The 21,489-nt window shown below is 38.6% G+C and overlaps 1 protein-coding gene across 1 annotated transcript in view; it reads left to right on the top strand.

Moving 5' to 3' along the window:
• Window positions 1-21,489, top strand: part of pdlim2 (PDZ and LIM domain 2 (mystique)) — a 70,774-nt gene that overhangs the window by 27,503 nt on the left and 21,782 nt on the right. The window contains exons 4-6 of the mRNA XM_079896407.1: window positions 1,878-1,941; window positions 5,619-5,767; window positions 9,022-9,094. Of these exons, the coding sequence (XP_079752533.1) occupies window positions 1,878-1,941; window positions 5,619-5,767; window positions 9,022-9,094 (286 nt within the window). The remainder of the gene's footprint in view (window positions 1-1,877; window positions 1,942-5,618; window positions 5,768-9,021; window positions 9,095-21,489) is intronic.

Here is a 21,489-nt window from a genome sequence, read left to right as displayed (position 1 = left end):
TTAAAGATTAATTTAAGTTACAAAAGCTATTCAGTCAAGAACAGTGTGTGATTTTCTTGTCTTTTGTTGTTTGATTAACATTAAAACACAAGGAATATTAGGCTGCGGTCACATTAAGACATAATGCATGGATCCAGTACACTGATACTGAACACAAGCGCTGCCTTTCTCGACTGTTTGCGTTCACTTAAGAACGTGTTTTTTCGCATACTCTCCAAGATGGGCATGTTGAGAGAATTTCAGTTAATTTTTCCGTTCAAGTGCAACGGTCTCTTCTCAGAATATCTCTTCTCCTGTCTCTGAAAATGTCTTTTTAATGAGGACATATTATGCAAAATTCACTTTTACATGGTGTTTGAACACAAATGTGTGTCAGTAGTGTGATTTTTAACAAATCAGAAACCATGGACAATAGTGTAGATTAGATAGACTGTGCTGTTATAATAGAAACCATTTAGTTTTGTAGTTTGATGTGCAGTCATGCGAAGAAAGATTTGTGTGCATCAGCACAGTTCAGTATTTTACAAGAGCTTCAGTCATGTTTATAATGTTTTCCCGTACTGTTTTGAGTCTCTTTTTAAAAAATACCTCCACACGGATCAACACTATTTCTGCATTTAGATGCTTCCAAAGCTCAGCTACAGACCACCTCAGCTTTGAGCCATAGACAGAAGAAACTGTGAAAGGGGAAAACGGAATATCCAATAGGAGGAAAGAATAAATCAAAGGGAGTATGACATTAGGGTGAAATGGAGTGAGACAAAGTAAGAGAGATAAAGCAATTGGAAGTAGAAGCAGCAAAAGGTAGAGGCTGAGTCAAATGTATGTGTCCGCCAGGGCTGTTCACGTCTTGTTTTTGCTGGCATCACTAGGAGGATGTTCTCCCTTAGCCTCGCAGTAAAACATCTCATTAACAGGAATGGAAACATTCCATTTCTTTAGTTCAGGATTAAATCTGACTGTTTAAAGCACTCTTAATGAAGTGTGGTTTTCAGGAGTGTCAAGCATCTTCATTTGACCAAAGCTTTTAGTTTAGTTTGAAGCGGAAATAGTTAACAAATAAACCAGATTTGTGGCCTGAGGGAGTCCATTTTCTTAATTGATGAACTTAACTGGCGGAGTGAAGGAATACAAGTGCAGTGGGTGTTTATATAGCAGAATTTTCAAGAAATAAAATGATACTTTCCCAAAACAGATCTTGGCTTCATGAGAAATAAAGCCTTCCTGGGTTTGACTGGTTTCTGAAGATGCAGAGCACCAGCTCTGAATCAGGCCCTTGTGGCATTCCTTGCTCATGAAGCTATAAAGAGCTTTCTGTAGCGAACATATGCCAGGGATTAATTTTAAGATAAATAAACGTTTTCAGACATGTGCTGCTTCCTGGTCACGAGTTCTGCTAATGTATTTAAACAAGTCTGTCTTTTCTCTGTTGAATTTCATCAACTTGTATTCACGCTCATTATCATTCTGCATTTTGTTAAATATACCAGTATCTGCACTTCCAGATGAGAAGGAAAATGTCACTACCTTTAGTTCCTGAAGAAAGGCAGTGGGGATTCCAATGTGGTTCTTTCTGTCAGTCTGTGTCAGATTTACTTGGTAGCCGAATAAGTCTCAGGATAACATGAGATTTTCTTTCCTTTTGAAGGAAGTTTTAAGTTTATCCAGCTACTTTATCACAGGATCGTACTGTTTCTGACTTATAAAATATGATTGCTGGTTGTCAAATTTGTCCAGAAATGTAATCATAAAACTATGTTTAGAAAGTGACCCAGATTAACCGTGCACTAAAGTTACAGATTTTGGTTTTAAACACACTGATCTTTTTAATACTAAAATAAAATGCCTTGTATTAATGTTTGAATCTTTCCACACAGACCTGCTCCTCCTACTCCTGGTCAGACAAATGGAATCACAGAACAACTGGTTGGCCGCTTCCAGGTCAGTAAAAAAGCAAATATCAAAGGGTTTGTTTACCCAAAAATGTGAATTTTAAGAGGTGTGTGTGTGTGTGTGTCCATACAATGGAAGTCGAAGGGGACCAAAAAAATTCAAATGGTTACCAACATTCTTCAGAAAAAAGTCAGCAGAAGGAAGTCATACAAGTTTGAAACAACATGATTATGAGTAAATGACAGAATCATTTACATTGGTCCTTTTTGGGTGAACTATACCTTTTTAATTGTTGATATTTGACTCATGCAAAGGGGCTGTGCTTATGATCAGAGGTTATAAGAAGGAGAGGAGTGGCTAAAATAATAAATTGTATTATTATTATTTAAATGTAGTTGTTCTTCAGTCACAGATTTGGTGTTCGCTCTTTGTAGTTTTTAAATTTTTTAATTTGTTCAAGTTAATCTTGAATATTTGTTTATGCCCTTGTGTCTGTATAATTATATGCTGGATTTAATATTTTAAATGGCACGAAACACTGTTACTCTTCATCACCCACTGTTGTACTGGTGAATCAGAGGGTGATATCCTGCGTTATATGTTCTTGTCTTGAGGCCGTCTACACTAGACACAACAAAGCGAACGTTCCAAATCCATTTGTGCTTTGTCCTGTCAGAAGTTGTGCGAGTGCTTGGAGTTCATCAGAATTGGAACGGGGGGCATCAGTTTACTGTCGGAAATTTGTCATGTCACCTCGCGCTGCATCCAGTAGACGTGCAGGGTTTTATCTGCTTTGGTTGCATCGTACCGCTCAATTCTGATGTTTTTTTGGTAGTTGTGACGTTTGGAGTAGTTTCATTGTCTGCTTTGTTTACCTGGCATTGACATTCCTTTTACAAAATTGTTCATGCATCGTTCAAAAGCGTGCCGCACAAGGCCTGAAAAGTGAAGCCAAAATGTCTCGATCGCCCCCCGGTGACTGGTCTTAGTATAGGTCATAAGCCCCGCCTCCCCGTGTTATTCATCGGGACGTGAGACCAACTAAACAATTAAATTACACTTCAAATATCTTTTTTCCAAAGGTGGTTTCTTTCATTTCATTTGCTGTCGTTTTTATCACGCTGATGTAAGTTCAAGTGTCTGTTTCAAAAATAAGTTGGTTTTTAGTTAGTTACGTGATGCGGTGGTGTAACGTCATGATGGACAGCTGTGATTGACAGGTTCTCTGAGCGAAGTAGTCACTGAAGCACCAACGGACATTTTTTCGGGATCTTCGGAGGACTGAGTGTATTTACTTTATTTTAACAAGCCTCTTGTCGTACTGCAATCAATTTTTAAAAAAGTGTGCAGAATCCACTCTCCCTGAGTGCATTCTGCGAGAGTGAGGGCGGAGCGTTGATTTCGCGGCTTTACTTCCTGCTCTCTACTGCGCAGGTCTGGTCCCGAGATCGCTACTGCGCAGACTCAAGTTCCAAGATGTTAGCGCCATATCGGGACCAAGCCCCCAATGTTTCGGAAAACATTGAAGCTTCCACGGGCGCCGCCATTGATTAGCAGACCATCACCTGCTGTTAGCATTCCATTGACTCCCATTCATTTTGGCGTCACTTTGACAGCGAATAACTTTACATCTGAGGCGTTTAAAGACTCCATTTGTCCATTATTTATTTCTAAAGAAACACGAAAATGTATAAAAGGCTCCATTACCTTGTATCTTACGTTATGGCCCCGTAGAAGCCGTAGGCTAACGATTGCGTCATAACCACGCGACTCTCTGTCGCACAGTAGAGAGATTACCGTATGGACAGGAGGGGAAGCTCACGGGCAATCGGGTGGATGTGGAGGCAAAATGACAAAATTATTAATCAGAATACTTAGCAAAAGTTTCTCCTGCTCCTAGCTCATGGACAGCTCCTACTCACGCTCTCCGTCTCTGCAAGTTTCGGAAGGGAAGGATTCAGATTTCTCTTGGCACAGCTACTAGAAGACAGACAGGTTGCTCACTCACATCTACGTCGTCAAGCTCAGTTTGAGTCTGCGCAGTACGCTCAGCCATCAGGAAGTGAGTGCTTCTAATTGACTTCACTTTTCTCCGTTGAATCCAATGGGGTCGCTGTGTCCATTTCTTTTACTGTCTATGATCGGGACACTGGCGGCTTCAGTTCTCATCAATGGAAGAGAGCGAAGGGGCGTCGTCCATCTTTTTTTACAGTCTATGATCGTGCAGAACCATGCATCGGTCTTTGGTGTTTTATGCCCCCAACGTCGCCTTCCAGGCAGCGAGGGGATGGGTAGGTTTAAGGTTGAGGGTAGGGTTAGCTGCCTCTAAGGAGCCATTGGGGGCATAAAACACCATCGAGCCCATGCATCATTCATTTATATTCTGATTCCTCTATCACGCCATCTAGTGGTCCATTCCATGACAACCAGCAATACAACTGATAATAAACTGCTCAAGCTGGTACTACGAGTCATCTTGAGATAATAAAATGTCAAGATGATGTAAAATGTCAAATTTTGTGCCACATAAGCAGCATAATTTCGCAGTGGGCTCTTAAGTTTCTTTTCTATAGCAATCTGGTGACTGTACACCATCCCTTAGCCTTGTCACGCCCCCCTTTTTATAACTCTGCATGCACCGCATAGTTTGGAACCACTGATTTATACAATATTTTACAGTTCAAAAGGTTGGGGTCCATATGATGTATTTTTTTAAGGAAACTTATAAATTAAATGTATCAAGTTGCAGTAAAAAACATTTATAATATTGCACAAAAATTCAATTTAAACCAAATGCTGTTCTTTTGAACTTTCTATTAATCAAAGAATCCTGAAAAACATTATTACGGTTTCCACAGGAATATTAAGCAGCACAAATGTTTTCAACATTGCTAAAAATAAAATAATATGTTAGAGTGATTTGTGAAGGATCACTAAAGATTGGATTAATGTCTGCTAAAAATTTCAGCTTTGCCATCACAGGAATAAATTATGTAAAAAACAAAAAAATGTAGCTTTGGTGAGAACGGTAGTGTATACTATATTGAAGTAGCATATCCTTTTCTTTTTTCAAAATGTTGCTTTGAGTGCAAGAAGCAACAAAACAACAGTCCATCGCTGCCACAGTCCTGTCGTGAGTGTGCCACTCTACTAAACCACTGACACAAGGCTTAGTGTTTGGATCTCTCAGATTTGAAGCATGCCTGGTATCTATTAAGAGAAGGTGGACCACTATCTGCTTATCAAAGATTTATAGTTTGTCAGGTTGAGCTCAAATAAGACACTTTTTCTTTCATTTTTTTTCTAGAATAATTTTTCTTTTTTGTACGGCAATAATTCTGCATGTCTGCATCTGTGACGTGAGAAAGGAACTTGGGAATGTTATAAATCAGACAGAGTTCCTGTCTTTTAAATGCTAAAGGGGCTGCTGACGGGTCTCGGTTGTAACAGATACTATGATCGGAAGGATTGGGAGCCCCATAAGTCTCGTAGTCCTTCCGTACGATCATGAGAACTTGTGAAGAAAGAACATTGTGAAGGCACACATGAGGGTTTAACAATAAGCAAGACCTGAAGGCCCAGGGCTAGAGATGGAATGGTCATAATAGTCGTCACCACATCATGTTCACATTTGATCAACATATCCCGTGTTTACCAGTCAGAACTATGTGATTCAAAGAGGAGGATCTGTTACTGATCTGTGTTTTTTCCCTTTGGATGTGCAGGAGGCTGTGCAGGTGAGTCGAGATGAGAACCAGAACTACAGAGAGTACACCATCTCCAGCCCAGCGTCTCTGTCTCCTGGCCCATATTCACCTGAGCCTCCATCCAGCCCCGACCGCAAAGGGGGAAGGATCACACCCACCAATAAGAGGTACAATTGAACAACTTTAGTAGAGTGCTGAGGTTTGCTACTATAGTAGTAACACAATAAGATGGATTTACGTTTATACAGGATTGCTTGCTGGCAGTGCTTTTAGATTCAGAGTTTTAGTATTGTACCTTGACCCACTAATGGACATTTAAATAAGCATGCTTTTTTTCTCTTTGTGGTCCTTCAGTATTATTGATAATGTAATGGACAGCACTGTAGAAGCATGCGTAATGCAGTAATGAAATGCGTAATGAAACTCCATTAGGATTAATGTTCCATGAAGATTCTAGGGAATCATGTTCTAGCACTCGGCTGATGTTTTCATGACTGATGCTTTATACCGTGCTTTTAATTACTTAATTACATCGAATGTTCAGCTGTACAAACAGAGAGAGTATTTCTGTAACAGAAATGTTTGCTAAGAGAATACAATCCATTAATTAAGAGTAGATTGGATGACTGAAATTAGTTGATATTAAGACTTTCAGCAAATGTTTTTTTTTTCTTCTGTTGAAAACAGAGATATTTAGAAGAATGTATAAGGTGCTTTATTACATGCATTGGAAGTGGATTGTAACTACGGCTTTCAAGCTCCAGGAACACTAGAAAAGTGTGCCAAATGACTCGTGTGCTGTATTCCAAGTCTTCTGAAGGTATATGTTAAATTTGAGTGAGGGATTGACTAGAGGTCTGCACGGGCTTTAAAATGAAGCCTGAACTCAGCCCGTACCTGAGATTGGTTAATCTGACTTGACCAGTACAGTTACATTTAAAGCCTGACACAAACCCGAAGTCCGTTTCTCACAGCAAATATCTTTTTGCAATAAGCTGTATTTTAGGATTGCATGCACCGATCAGTAAACAAACACATCAAGTTTCATCAAGACACAGTCAGCACACTGCAAAAGAGCAACTGCAAAAGAGAAAAAGCACATACTTACCAATTATGAAACTTTGATGGATAAACAGGTGTAAAAGTGACATAAATTCCTCTCGAACTCACTTCAAAATGAATTTTGTTGACAGCAACGGTAAAACAGCAGTTGTTTTTCCACCAACCCATACGATATTTTCTCTTTAGTTACAGACCCGAAGCTATTTATGAAACATTAAACTGAAAATGGAACTAATCTAGAATAGACTGAAATTTAAGTCATTATTGACTAAAGGCCCCAGTATACTTAGAATCAAAGAACAAACTGGTCTGATGTCATTTTGAACAAAATCAGTCCAAAACAGTTTGTTTGTAGTTTTTCTAGAGTTCGAAACTGCCTGCCAAAGCACACTTTCCAGAAAAGTTCACTATCGCTGGTAAACACCTTCAAACTACCATTGGTCTGTGATTACGTAACGGGGCTCCTCATTTGATGTGGAAACCTTCTCTGGTTTAATTCTCCTGTTCAGTCCATCAAGGTCAGATGTGATTAAAAACATGAACACACTGGAGAGCTGCTTTATAGTTGTAAATCTACTTGACAGCGACACTGGTACTGTTTTTTTTTCATGTTTAATACTGTAAAGCTGCTTGCTATAAAGCAATCGGTTGTATAAAGTGCTATCGTGGTAACAATAACATCACGTGACTTGACTGGATAGTGCCGAATTGCAGAGCTGGTGCAAACATATCGCTATGATCAGATGCTTTCTTAACAGTTGTTTTCTCACTGCTGTGATTTTTTTTTTTTTTTTTTTTTTTACTGAGAGGAAAGTGCGCCGCACATATTTACTTATCTAAATGTTGCTCCGCAGCATCGGGATATTTGCTAACAGTGTACCGCTGCTCGGTTATTTTTTTAGCCCAAAGAGAAGAGAGAAAAATAACTTTGTAGTGAGTATAGTGGGATTTAATAATATTGCCTTTGACAACCTCTTTCATCATTCTCTTCCATTGTATGGAAAAGAGCAGCTTGGACATTCTCAGTCATATGGGTTTGGAATGGTATGAGGGCATGCAATTTGCTATTTTCACTTTTGGGTGAACAAAATAGATGCAGTTTTAGACAGTGCAGTTTTAAATTCAACTGACAAAGGGAACTTTATGATTAGAGTGTAAAGTTATTCTACAGTAGACATGTTAAGACTCTGCTTCCTCAAGAGGTTCATTGTGGAGATTTTCTTTTTTTGTACCAGGTTTCCAGTAGTCGGCACATGGTTGATGAATGGGTCATAGCTCAGTGCTTGACTGCAGGTGAAATGTTCGCTTGTCTGTTTCCTGATGGTCCCACCCCCCACCCCCACCCCCCACACACACACACGCTGACAGACTGCAGCACATTCCACATGTCACTGCTGATGAAGCTCATTTAATTAGATTTAGCGACGGATTATGAACTAGATTAATGAATTTTGGATTAAGCAGGCAAATGCATTATAGCACAGCATGGTGTTGAGACAGTAACATGTTGCTTTTGATATCGCCCAGCCAATAAGATCATTGTTGTACATTACAATTAACGCTGTATGATTTTTTAAATTTTTTTATTCTATCATTTCAAGGCTAAAGGGATAGTCACCCATTCTGTCATTTGCTCACCCTCGTGATGCTTTTTTAAGTGTGTATTACTTATTTTCTTCTGTGTAACACAAAAGGTACATTTTACTTAATGTACTTAATTTGCAAGTGCACTGGTACTAGAGCAGGCTCCAAAATGAGAAAAAAAAAACCCCAGTAAAAGTATGACTAAAGTAATATTTATGACAAATGAGCTTGATGATCTCATACTCTTATTATTATCAATGTTGAAAATGGTTGTGCCTGCATTTTTTTTTTAAAGAATTCTCTAATAGAAATAAAATAAAATGCACACATTTGAAATAGAAATATTTTATAACATTATTTGTCACTTTTGGTCAGTTTAATACATTGCTGAATAGAATATAATTTTAAATGAAAATATTTTTAGAATTATTATTATTATTATAAAAAAAAAAATTTGACCTCAAACTTTTGAATGGTTGTGTATATTATACAATAATTATGGTAGAGGTAAGTGGGGTAGAGGTAACTCATGATTTTTCTCTAACACGTCTGTGTAGTTTCACATTATTGTTTACTTCTCTTGAGTTTCTTGGTCCAGTTTCTGCCTTCTGAATTGTTTAAAAAACTTAAACTATATGGCTCAAGTTCATGTAACTGCAACCCATTTCATGTCAACTGTAGTTTGCTTCAAAGTGTTCTTGGATACAATACCAGTTCAGAAATGCCCCATGTTCTTTGTAGGGTGTACTTTTGCTAAATTCTGTTTGTTTTTCAGCCTGCAGCTCTATTCCTGGTCCTCAGAAGAGAAGAACGTACAGAGTCACAGACTGTCCCGACCCCTCTCTCAGGTACAATCACTCTCTGAACTCTTTTATATAAACCCCAAGAACAAATGACAGATGAACTGACAAATTAACCAATAATGTTTCCATGAAATGGTTTGACAAGTATTCTTTTGTGTTGATGTATGTGCTATTGAAACAGAAAGTCAGGGCAGGACATTCTGAAGGGCTTGTTCTTTTTTTAAATAGCCGGTAGCCTTCACACAAGTGAGGAGAGATCTGGAGCACTGATTGCAGGATGTCTTAGGTTGTGAAAAACTGAGGGTTCTGCTTGTACCAGTTTCAATCAGACGTGAAAAAGACAACAACACAGTGACCTAAACAAACACAAACACAACACATATACATTTAGGAGGATGTGACATTCTCATTTAGAAGACTATTTTATTGAATAAAATGTGCATATATACACTTATGAACAAGATGAGTCATCAATATATCAATATACATCAATATAATTCATTTATATTACTACTCGTGAATCAGTACATATAAGTTGTCAGAATCGAGCAAGTGAAGTTGGTAAGATGAGGTCTGATTAGTCTCAATGTTGATGGGATCTGCGGCGGAAAATTGATGTTAGTTCTGCCTAATGCTTCTGAGGGGCTTCCATGTGTGTTCATGTTCGTAGTACATGGTACATTGAGTCTTCTCACGGAATGGAATTGCTTTGCTCTGCTCCTGAAATGTGGCCCATAAATCCCTTTAGTCGCTGCCTATATATGACTTCATGGGAAAAGCAGGGTTTCAGTGGTACAATTTAACTGGGATGCCTCTTCACAACAAGCTCCAGGATCGCACACTCAGGAAATGAGATTACGATTTCCATCCGTAAAAAACGTTTGCAATAAAAGGGTTAGCATTTCCAATATTTTCATAGGGGGCGGTGAGTACATAAACTCAAAAAGGTCACCTCACTATGCTGATGTTCATGGGAGCGCAACCTGGAAATGGTTAATCTAGAACATCATTGAAACAATGTGGTTGACCTTTCTTGTAGCTTCTTTTAACCTCAGGTTTATTAGCATCATAAGTAGTGCAGTGCCCATGAGATCTTTATTGAACTTATTAGTGCTGCTCCACTATTCTCTGCTACACTGATTCTGCAGCATCTTGCGGGATATATAAAAAATGGGATGGGAGAACGGGCAATAATCTGAAGGGAAAGCGTTCCAGAGCCTGTCCCAAAAACTGAAATTGAGTAAATAAAGTTTGTGGGAAAGTTATTGCGAGATATGTCAGCTATTTAGTAAAAGGCTCAGTCCCACAGATGTTTCTACAAGGCAGATGTCAGAGCAGGAAAAAACAGCCAGGACCTTTGATGGTTGAAGACATTCCAGTCATTTTATCATTGCTGTAGATGTTAAATAAACACACATTCATGACACAGCTTATTAAACTCAAAAACATCCCAATTCCCCTGTCAGAAATGTTTGGTCCTTCTAAAGATGACCGTTTGAATGCTTCTAAACGAAACTCATGGGAGGTCTGGGAGAAGCCAGCATGATGATAGTGACACTGAGCACTGGCCTTTGTCAACAAAACGTCTCAATATAGATGCGTTATGCTGTGAAAATATCCGTGCAAAACTAGTCAGGGAGAAAGAATGAGAATTAAAGGAATAGTTTGTCCAAAAATGATAAAGCTGTAACTTACCTGTTCTCATGTAGTTCAGAGGGGATTGCCATCTCATTTGGATTTATACAGTCCTGCATGCGTGTGTTGCCAAGATGTCTAATCTATTCATCTGGACTCAAGACACTGAACAGATTTAGCAGTGTAGACATAACATGGAGACACCATTGCAATGGAAGTGGACCAAAAAAGATTTGTTCATTTTAAGGTCCAGGTACATGTGAACAGTGAGTCCAAGATCATATTTTTGTATGACTAGTCAATACATCTAATTCGAGTCTGAGTCCAGGACGATGCTCCTGAAAATATGGTCTTGGACTCAGACTTGAGATGGACTTAAGTCTGACGATGCTTCCCAAATGGCATATCCACCATGTTGTCATTGTAACCTACTGCGTCAGTTGTGTCGCTTTACCGCCATTCACAAATCCACTCCTGTGACCTAATGGGATATTTAAGTGTCCATTGAAAGCGCACTTCAGAATCTGAAGCCATCCAGGTACTTTTCGCCTACTGTTTTCTAACTGTATTTGGACATCTACTCTGTAGTTGTCTTGTCTGAACTTGTGTACTACAACACTGAATGCAAGGAGAACTGGTAGCCTATGTCTTGATGTGGTAGGCGTGAACACCTGTAAAGAGTAACTTTTTTTTTTGTTGTTGATTTTGAAAAAAGGCATTTCTTTTTTTTTATTTAGGTTTTGCACATCTTATTTCAATTTAGGTTTTTTTTTTTTATTCTATTTTTCCAGGATTTTTAGACATCAGCAATATGAGAGGTTTATCATATTGCAATTCAAGCCACATTATATGACAAAATAATTGCAATAGGATTTTTGTTGGCACAATAGCGCAGCCCTAATCATACATTCTCTCACAGACATCCCACCAGTGGACATGTGCTTACTGGGAGAGTGTGGTGTAGACGGAGCCTTAACCATCATGTTCAAGACACCCTACTTGCATGCCACTGTTGAAGTATGAAATATCTCAGCTATTATTTTGACCCACAGACATCCAAACTTTGGGCCTCCCGATAAATCTAAGCCAGCCATCCAGTTAACCCTACTAATTTACTGCCGAAACAAATCCAGTCCAAATTAGGGTCATCACCTTCTGCTCATAGCCCTCAATCTCTCTCTGCACAATCAAAACATTTTTCTCATTCTTCTTTCTCATGCTCTCTCATAACATGTATGATACAGGGTACAGCAGCATCTGTTGTTTAGATTGTTTTGCTATAGAGCAGGCAGTTTTAGTGGAGGGATGAAAGGCTAGAGTTAGCCATGCCAAACAATGGATTAGATGTGGGAAATTCTGTATTAAATGATGCTGAAAAGCAGGAACAAGGAAGCAGCCAATGAGGTGTAGCAGCAGGGTTGATTTGCTGCCACGTCTGTGGTCAGATACACTGGACACACAAACATGCACATAAACAGTCGGCTTGCTCTTTACTATCAGTGGGCTCAGAGTCTTTTATGTTCGTCTGTCATGAAGGTCTGTTGTGGGGGACTCTAGTATAATTGTGGTATTTGTTAGATCCCAAAAGGCACTTTGATGCCAGAGAGGGTTAGGATCTTTGCCTCACATATTTCTACTGGAATTTTAAGATCGGTTCAAGCTCTCTCCTCGTTTTTCATCCTCAGACTGGAACCCCTTCAGTCCTACTCCTTCCTCTCTTCTTCTTCAGGGAAAACTTGCATTCTTCTAGTCTTGGGTTGCTCCAGCATTTAACACTGAGAGTCTTGGCATAATGTCTGTGTAAGGATGTGCTTTGAGTGTGTGGGTGTGTGTGGTGATCTTTTCGACATCTTACACACATTATTTTGAAAATGTGTGGCATGATTGGTGCAGAGAGTTCCTTCGTTTTGTGTGGTTTGGCTGTAGAAATGAATGGAAAGCACATTGTGCACCAAATGAGTTTTCTTTCTCTGTACTTACAAGTACATGTTTTTAGCAGCATAGGAGGCGTTTCCTCCAAGGAGGCAAAAAAATTGGATGAGAAAATACATATGGCAAAATTAAAACACAATTATTACAAAATGTGATATTAAAAAGTGTATAAATCACATTTCATTTTAGGAGATCATTTTATTGGCAACAATCTATAGTGTTCTGATTGATTGAGTTAATTAAATGAATACTATAATTTAATTATAAAACAACATGGATATATTAAATAAGGAAATTCTAAAAATTGCCCCTGCAAATCAAATATTGCCCCTTGATGGAAAAGTTCATTTCTGACCTTGCCACCATCTATCGGTCACTTAGTTAATCTTTAAAAAACAAATGTTTTCTGTACTTTTTTTGTATTTTAATGTGATGCCTAAATTCACTTTGAAAAACATTGTTTTTAGTTTTTAAACAACTTAAATACTGTCACGCTACTGAAATACTTGGTAGCGTCTCCACTTTTAGTTACTCCACAACACTGTCTGTTACATTCATACTCATGTATACACACATCTGTACACCAGTTGTGCCTGGCGCAGGGGGTCTTTTTCCTCTAATGGTCCTTTGTGATCTTTAAGTGTGGTTCAGGTAGAGGTATAATCTCCAGAGAGTGAGCTAAGGGAGGAAAAGATAGCAGGAATATCCATTAGTCCTGCTTCGGGGGGTGTAGGGTATCCTGGGAAAAGTGGCGTGTACAATAAGGGCTCTGATGCAGATCGTTCGAGGTGTGTGGTGTTGGTTTTCTCGCCCTTCTGAGGCACAGGCTTGTCCTTGTCCGGCTGAGCCTGGTGGAGATGGGCTGAGGAGGCCTTATTCATCCCGTCTGCTTGCTGTCTCTCATTTTCACTTTCTCTCTCTCTCTCTCTCTCTCTCTCTCTCTCCCTCTCTCCCGCCTTTCGACACTGCTCGTTTTGGTCAGACCCTCCGCTCCTCCCTCCTCTCCTCACGTTCAGGCGGCTGTACAGGCACAGAGGCGGCCATTGTACCACTCTCCTCTTTTCCACATCTCTCTCTGTTGCTCCCTTTTCGTCCTCCATCATTCTGTGAGAGTGATAGACGATGAGACATGAGTGAGACTAGAAGGGTTGTAAGGAAGGAGGAAGACTGATCATGTTTCTGTTGAAAGACTGCACAAAGTGCCTTTGAATCTACTTCCTGTTCTAGCAGAAAAAAAAAGTTTTCCAGAAGCTTGAACATAATGGCTACATCACTCTTAGGCCTGTTTTGTGTATTTATTCTGGCAACCATATTACCAGGTTACAGTATTCATGCTACCCGTATGAGCAGAGCGGCGCTGCGTAGCTGGAGCATGTTTCAGCTGACTATTGAAAATTATTAACCTATTTTATTAACAATCTTTTGCAGCTTAAGCTTTTAAAAAGCATCTAAAAATTCTGGAGTGAACTACTCATTGTTTAGAAAAGATGTCTGTCGGGTGCAATACAAGTGACAGCCACACAAACATAAGTTTCTGTTCAATAAATCTGACGGAACGAAATAAACTGCTTTAATTATTTGGATTCAATGTAAATTAAAAGTTACTTTCTTCATGAAAATTTGGTTTTATAATGATCAACTTTGTAACAATTCTTAGTGGCAAACGGATAATTATTTTATCCTTTATGGCTTTATAATAATTATAGTAGTAACCTATAGAAATCACTTATTCATCTTTTTATATTTATCCAGAGCTCTGTTATGCCTCATAAATGTGTAGCTATGTTTACATAAAACCAAATAGCAACTGGACTGATGACTCAATCTGACTTCATATCCTTCATGTACACGTGATCTGTCTGAGCTCAATCCAGATAACATTTTGATAGTATCGGAAGGGGTGGTGTAGACCTGACCTGAAGCAAATGTGATCAATAGGGGAAAAAAACATGTAAACACTGGAATCCAACTATTTTTTAAAACAGATGCACACATGCACAGTGCATATAGCACTGCAAAAACACATGCATAGCACATTTCATACACAACGGTAATTAAAATAGTCATAAAATATTCACAACAGATGCATAAGACATAAAAATATCAAAAGCAGAGAATCCTGAATCACTAAATTCCTGGTGCCCGTCTGAATGAAAGAGTCCGAGAGTTTCGGTTTACAATGCATCAAAAAATATCCTAATTTAAAGTAATAAGCTAAATAAGAAGTAATTTTCTTTTTTTTGTGCAAACATTTTAATGGGCGTGACGCATTCAAGACGTGGTTAGTAAACACCCATATGATTGTGTAATAGTTTAAAAAAAAAAAGTACTTAAAAAAAAAAAAAAAGTACCCGTTATAATTGACCAAGATGTCTTACGGTGTTTAATGTAAACAGATTTATGACCATTGTTGTTCTTTTAGGCTATTTATTGTTCATCCTTTTTGATTAAGTGAAAAAAGTATACATTATCATTTGCTGTCATGTTTTAAATTAAAATTAAGTGTTGTAATGTCTTACTGCTGACAAAACAGATGTTGCTCACTGAATCTTTTATTCAGGATAACAGCAAATGGCTTAGATCAGAACAACAAAAGCAGAATTCTCTACATGCTTTTTATTCAGTATCTGATAATCCAATGCATTAACCCCATAAATGGCGAAACAAAGGAAAGAACAGCGAAGTTTGACTGTGGCGCTACAGTATAAATACTCAGTACATCAAATTATCTGTATCAGACAAAGCAATAGTGTTAAACTACACATGGTAAAAACAGTTACACTTGAGTATTACGACATTACTGTCTGATCCAATTTAGTCGTCACTGCATCTTTTATTTTCAGTCTCTCTGTAAAGCCTGTATCGAACTGTCTTGTTTAAAAAAACGAATCCACACTAAAATGTAGTAAATAAACGGACAATGCCTTAATGTAATCTGACTGGGAACTTCGTTAAAAATAAAGTTCTGTTTTGCAAAGAACTTTTTTCCACACTTAGCACTTCAAAAGGTCTTGTAATCCTCACAGGCATCTCTATGGTTTTGTTGCTCGAGCAATCCTGTGTACTTGCATCTCTTTAGTATTTACTACTACATGTGTGAATCAGTGTGCGGGGCTAAAGAGGCAGTGATGAAGTAGGCATTGATCTTCTGCAGAGGCAGTTTTTCATCGCACGTTTCAATAAAAAGCTGTTTTGGACTAACAAGAAAGTTTTGAGTTCTGAAGCTAACGGGTTATTTTATAGTACAATGACCTTTTATATGTCAAAAGATCAACGATTCTCAATTCATGACCCCTATAATTGAAACATACCTACTGTGAAAGCCTATGTCGAGCCTGCTGTTGTAGAAATGCTTTTACTTTGTAACTGTGAGAAAAAAGCTTTCACCATTTGCAAGGTAGCATGACCGTTCACTCGGTTTTGGAACATAGCTAAAGTTTGCTCAACTTTGCTGATTATTTTGGCTGAGATTGTCTTTTTATGTAACATCTTGTGGAAAAATTAGACATGCACTTACTGAGAACAAGCAAAGCATATAGTTGCGCTTAAGGATGTCTGGTTCAATTTCTACTGTAGAAATGAACCTAGAGTCAATGAAACTTGTAAACTTTGTCAAATCTAGGAACACATTTTTCTTTTTTCTTTTTGGAAATGACCAAACTGATGATTTCAACCAGCTCTTGCCATATTTATGAATCATACGGTCAATAAACTGTTTGCTGATATGTCGAGTACTTTCCATCTACCATCTCTCCTCAGCCTTCCACTCATCCTTCCGAGGGCTGTCATTTGGGAATATTCCTGTTTACAGCACACTCACCTTGAGGAGGAAAACAGTGGGTGGAGAGAAGTGTTCAGTCCATCAGGATATGCCCATGCTGATTATGGTACTCTTGGGAGGGAGATGTGCAGCCAAACCTAGAGTGGCTTTGGCAACGGATCACTCCCTGTTCCATTGCTATTAGTGCCCGATCACCCAGCTGGGTTGCCTGCGGTGACTGTTTTGTGGTTGCTGTGGGTTGCCATAGTGGCAGGCCTCATCCTGTGAAAGGGCTTAAGGGTTCAGATAAAAATAAGCAATGCACCAAGCTGGTTTAGGCTGGGCATGCACTGTGCGATTTTCGTCCGATTTGGAGCCAAATTCTGACTTGTGCAACTCGTGGTTTTTTTTTTTTTTGAGTCAGGCCGATTTTGACGTTTGTCGTGCAGTGTACAGGGGGAAGCGAGAGGCAATTAACCTCTGCCAACCAGCAATCGGATGGTCAGATGAATTTCTGGCATGTCCAGAATAAATTTTGGTCTCCCTTCATGAGGGTATCGCACAGTTGAAGCAGAGCTGCGAAACTGTGTTTTTCCCTCACTGCACCTGCGAGAAAACGGAAGTTACACCATTTCATCTTTAATGCAGCAAGAAAGAAAATTTAAAAGAGGGAGATCTATAAACTAGCTATCAAACTAGCTGCAATTTACCTCCGGTTCATGTTGCAAAATAGACAAACCATTACCCACGTCTTCCAAGTCAACTGCGTGTACACTGGCGCCTTTTTTATTCATTTACTTGATCAGTAATTTACTTGTTTAACCTTCAATTTTATTTACTTTATTTAATTTTATTATCACTGGAAATGTGAACTGTTGTTTATCATTTTGCAATTGGTGATAAAGAAAAATGCTATGTGGCAATAATGGAAATTGTTCCATTTAAGCCATGAAGGCGAGTCAGTGGATATCACACAAGCAATGTGCAAACTTTGCGCGAGAGTTATCCTGGTGAAGAAGTCTCTAACCCCAGTCAATTATTCACTACAGAAAGTGAAAGTAAAAACTGATGAGCTTTCGGCGCATATTCTCTCATAGACAACGAGAGAGATAAATCCTACTTCAACATATGCTGATAATGGTATATAACTGTCTTAATTTATTTTCTTAATATTTCTCTTGTGGCCCATATAGGCCTACGTAGTGAAAAAAATTTAGAAGATTATTTTGTTTAACAAGTTGTTTTTGAAATAAAGCTGCTCTTAATTCTCATTGATGATTGATTATTGCAGTGTTCGGACATATTATAGACTGATAATAATTTTGATTATTGGCCTATTCATTGTATAACCAATCTAAATGTTTTTAAATCATTTTTAAAGAGGAGTAATCTAATCCATCTAAACTTTTATCATCCTTGCAGCACGTCGGTTATGTGCTATGAATTATTGCGGGGCAAATTAATTGTAATAGCAATTTAATAATAATAATAATAATAATAATAATAATAATAATTCATAAATTGGAATTGCTAAATCCTCTTGATATCGATAGCTGATGCTTTTGACGATATCTCTGGACACTCAATATCATGGTCTATCAGTGCAACCGGTCACGGTTATCGCACATATTTCACACATTATAGTGTGAGCAGCTCGACGATCGGGCTCTATAGTTGTGAGCACATAAATCGTGAGGTTTGGCTTTACATCGTATGTGATCTACTTGTACAGTGTGAGATGGTAACCTTAGAGTTTATGCCTGCTTTCACCCAAAGTAAAAACTGTGCACGGACAGTGTTGACAAAGGTCTGAAACTGCTTTCAAAAGTTGTTAGCTAAATTAATGTAGTTAAAAATAGATACAATAGTCATGTTCAAAGATAGCTGCAATATAAGCTACTGTTTAAAGAAAGGCATTGTACTGTACACCATTGAAGTCATCTAACCATAATATATTTTTAAGTATATATGCACTTACAATCTAAGCAGTTTCTACAGAGCAGTATTTATCTGGAAAGAGAACATTTAAGGTGACAGCACTACACAAACTGAGAACATCATACTAAATACAACTGATACAACTAACATTCATTCTTAAACACTGTCGTCACCTCCTTTCGACGCCTGTTAATGATTGTTTAACTAAATATTTTGCACAAAAATACAATCTTAAAGCTCACTTGGTGACCATATTGCCTGCATATATACTATATGTACGCTTCGTCTGAAATCAAATACTTCCCTACTATATAGAATGCGAAAAACAGTACGCCAGAAAAGTAGCATGTCCAAATACATAGTATTCGAAAAACAGTAGGCGAAAAGTCCCCGGGTGACCAACTACTTCTGCCGAGATTCTGAAGTGCACATTCGATGGACACTTTACTATCCCATGAGGCCACGGGAGAGGATTTATGAATGGAAGTGAACTGATGCTGGTAGGTCACATGACCGTAACAGCATAGCGGATATAGTTTGTCCAGATTATATGCATACTACCGATATTCAGACTATAACGTACGTTTTTAGCGGTCACAGAGTAAATATCAAATGTAGGACCTACTCAGATAGCACGTGATTTCGGACACAGATGCGATTTTGAGCCGGTGCCAATTATTTTACAGAAAATCCGGTACTTACAATCCATCACGGGTGCAAACGCTCTTAGCTCCAGTCGCTCTTAGCCATATATAATAAAAATATCAGAAGTATCATATGCAAATGTGATATTTATATTCTCTTTACCAAAGTTCCTCTCTTAAATATTTTTCTCTCATTTATGTCCATTCAGTGTGGCAGAATACTGGCATGCTGTATCTCCTCTCTCAATCAGTTCAGCTGGGTGAAGTGGCCCTACTCTTATAAAGATATTTTGTGTTTGATGGCAGACCATCCAGTGTGTGTGTGTGTGTGTGTGTATGCGTGTTTGTGCATGCTGGAGCACACTCATTCGGGGGGTGTGGCTCACTGGAGCGCTCGCTTGCGGTCTCTGCCTCAGAACACAAATAAAGGCTTGGCCCACAGCAGACGGTCGATCAGTTGCTGTCCCAGCCTCAAAACAAGTCTCTTACCCGTCAGCTTCCTTTCTTCCTTAGACTGTTTCTCTGGGAAGATTTAATAAGATTTGCGCTTCCAGGGTACAGACTAAAATCATTTTTGGCTTGGTCTGTCTTCCTCCTCCCACCTCTCTTCCTTTTTCTCGCTTCCTGAGATGGGACAAAGTACTATTTCAGGTTGGACTTGAAAACATGGGGGCTCTGTGTTGAACTATGCAAGTGTGTTAGACACTAATAGTATGCTGTTGATAAATCTAGAGGTTTCTTACCATATCAGTGTCACCATACCGTCCCATGGCAACTGATCTGAAAGACCTAAACCTGCTGGGGTTTATGGGGCAGTTTTTGCTCGTGCAGTTTTACTGAATAGACCTGGATGGACTGGCAACATTCCATACATTGTCGAGGTAACCAAGAATCTTTCTCTTGCTCTGCAACATCAGGCTCCAAATATTGTTCCAAAAATTACACTTTAAAGAGAAATCATAAAAAAGAATTAAACATGCAGATTTGAAACAACATGAGTTTGATATTTTTAATTTATAATTGTCATACCCTCTCTATGATGTTGTTTCAAACCTGTAAGACTCTTGTTTTTCCAATAACACACAAAAAAAAACTTAGTCATTTCTAAAGCCGTATATCAGTATATGATAGTATTTCTTATACTGTTCAAGATATAAGTATATTTCTCTTGTCTGCATTCTGCTTCTGCTCAAATTTTCATCATAAGAGCAGTACAAAATTTTGGCGCGCACCGTGCATATGCAGCTTACTTTTTGAAAACAACGGACCAGGTTCAGGGCCTAAAGAAAAGTATTTGTGACGTTAACCCCTAAAGCCTGCATGACAACATCCTTAGAAACAGTTACTATGACTGACTTTCTGTAGTAAAGAGGTGGAGAGACACAAACAGCAAATTAAACAGAAGGCAGACAGACAAAGTGATACTGAGACCAGTAGCAGAGAAGGAGACACGGTTCATCCAGGTGGCTCCTATCAAGCAGTGGTTTATAAAGCTCACTAATTACTCCATAAACTCCATCAACTGTCAGGCATGGTTTAGATGGAGATCATTATCTCTATTAGCATGAGTGATGCAGAGCCGCCGGGCCAGACTTTAAGCTTTAATTCAATAACTTGTTGTTTTTCTTTTGTCGTCTCTTTCCTGTTCATTCTTCATACTGTAGACCGTACAACAGATCATGCCTGTGTTTGGACGCATACCCTCTTTTCATTGGAATAAAAGCATGGTTACGGTGAATTACTATTTGTATCGCTTAAAATGTGTATTATTTCAACCTTTAGAACCGTTTAATGGTACATAGATTCTGAATGTACACACTTTGATGTCACGACTTGATCTGACATTTAACGTGGTTCAAGCTCGACTTACTATGATTTAGCTATGACTTACATGTGAAGCATTTCATTTATGAAAGAGTCCTAAAAACAGGAAAAATGGATGGAAAAAAAGATTAACTACCTTCCATTTAAGGACAATCAGACATGGTAACTAGTGGTGACAGAGTCTGTCTCTGTCTCTGTTTTTGTCACTCAGTTTTCCCCTTTCTGGGGTTAGATTCAATTCAGTGTGGAAAGGAGGTTGGGGGCCATAATAATCTTCATGAAGTCCACAGCTTTAACAAGGTCCTAATGATTACCAGATGCCTAATGAGTTTGATTCTCGGCTACAGTTGGACCACTTTCACATTTCTTCATTAGAAAAGAAGTGTGTGCTGGTATTGTCCAGCATGCTATGCACTCTGAGGCTGTTATAGTAGCACTGTTTTCGACCACCGTGTGCACACTGAAATCCTTGTGGCGTACTTTGAAAATATGTCCTTGGCATTGTTCTTCTGTTAACTTTTTGTGTATCACAGTTTCTGGCCACACAAATGCAAATGTCCCAGTTCACCTTGTTTACAACATGATGTTTTAGTCTTCTGGCAGTATTTATTTCTGAATGTGAGACTGTAAAACATGATTCACATAAATGGAAAAACTGCAATCCAGTTGGACACCAATAGTCATTATGCATCAACCACCAAACCATT

This window comes from Squalius cephalus (assembly GCF_949319135.1).
Source record: "Squalius cephalus genome assembly, chromosome: 16".
NCBI classification, from domain to species: Eukaryota; Metazoa; Chordata; class Actinopteri; order Cypriniformes; family Leuciscidae; genus Squalius; species Squalius cephalus.
This window is presented reverse-complemented; position numbering and strand designations above follow the sequence as displayed.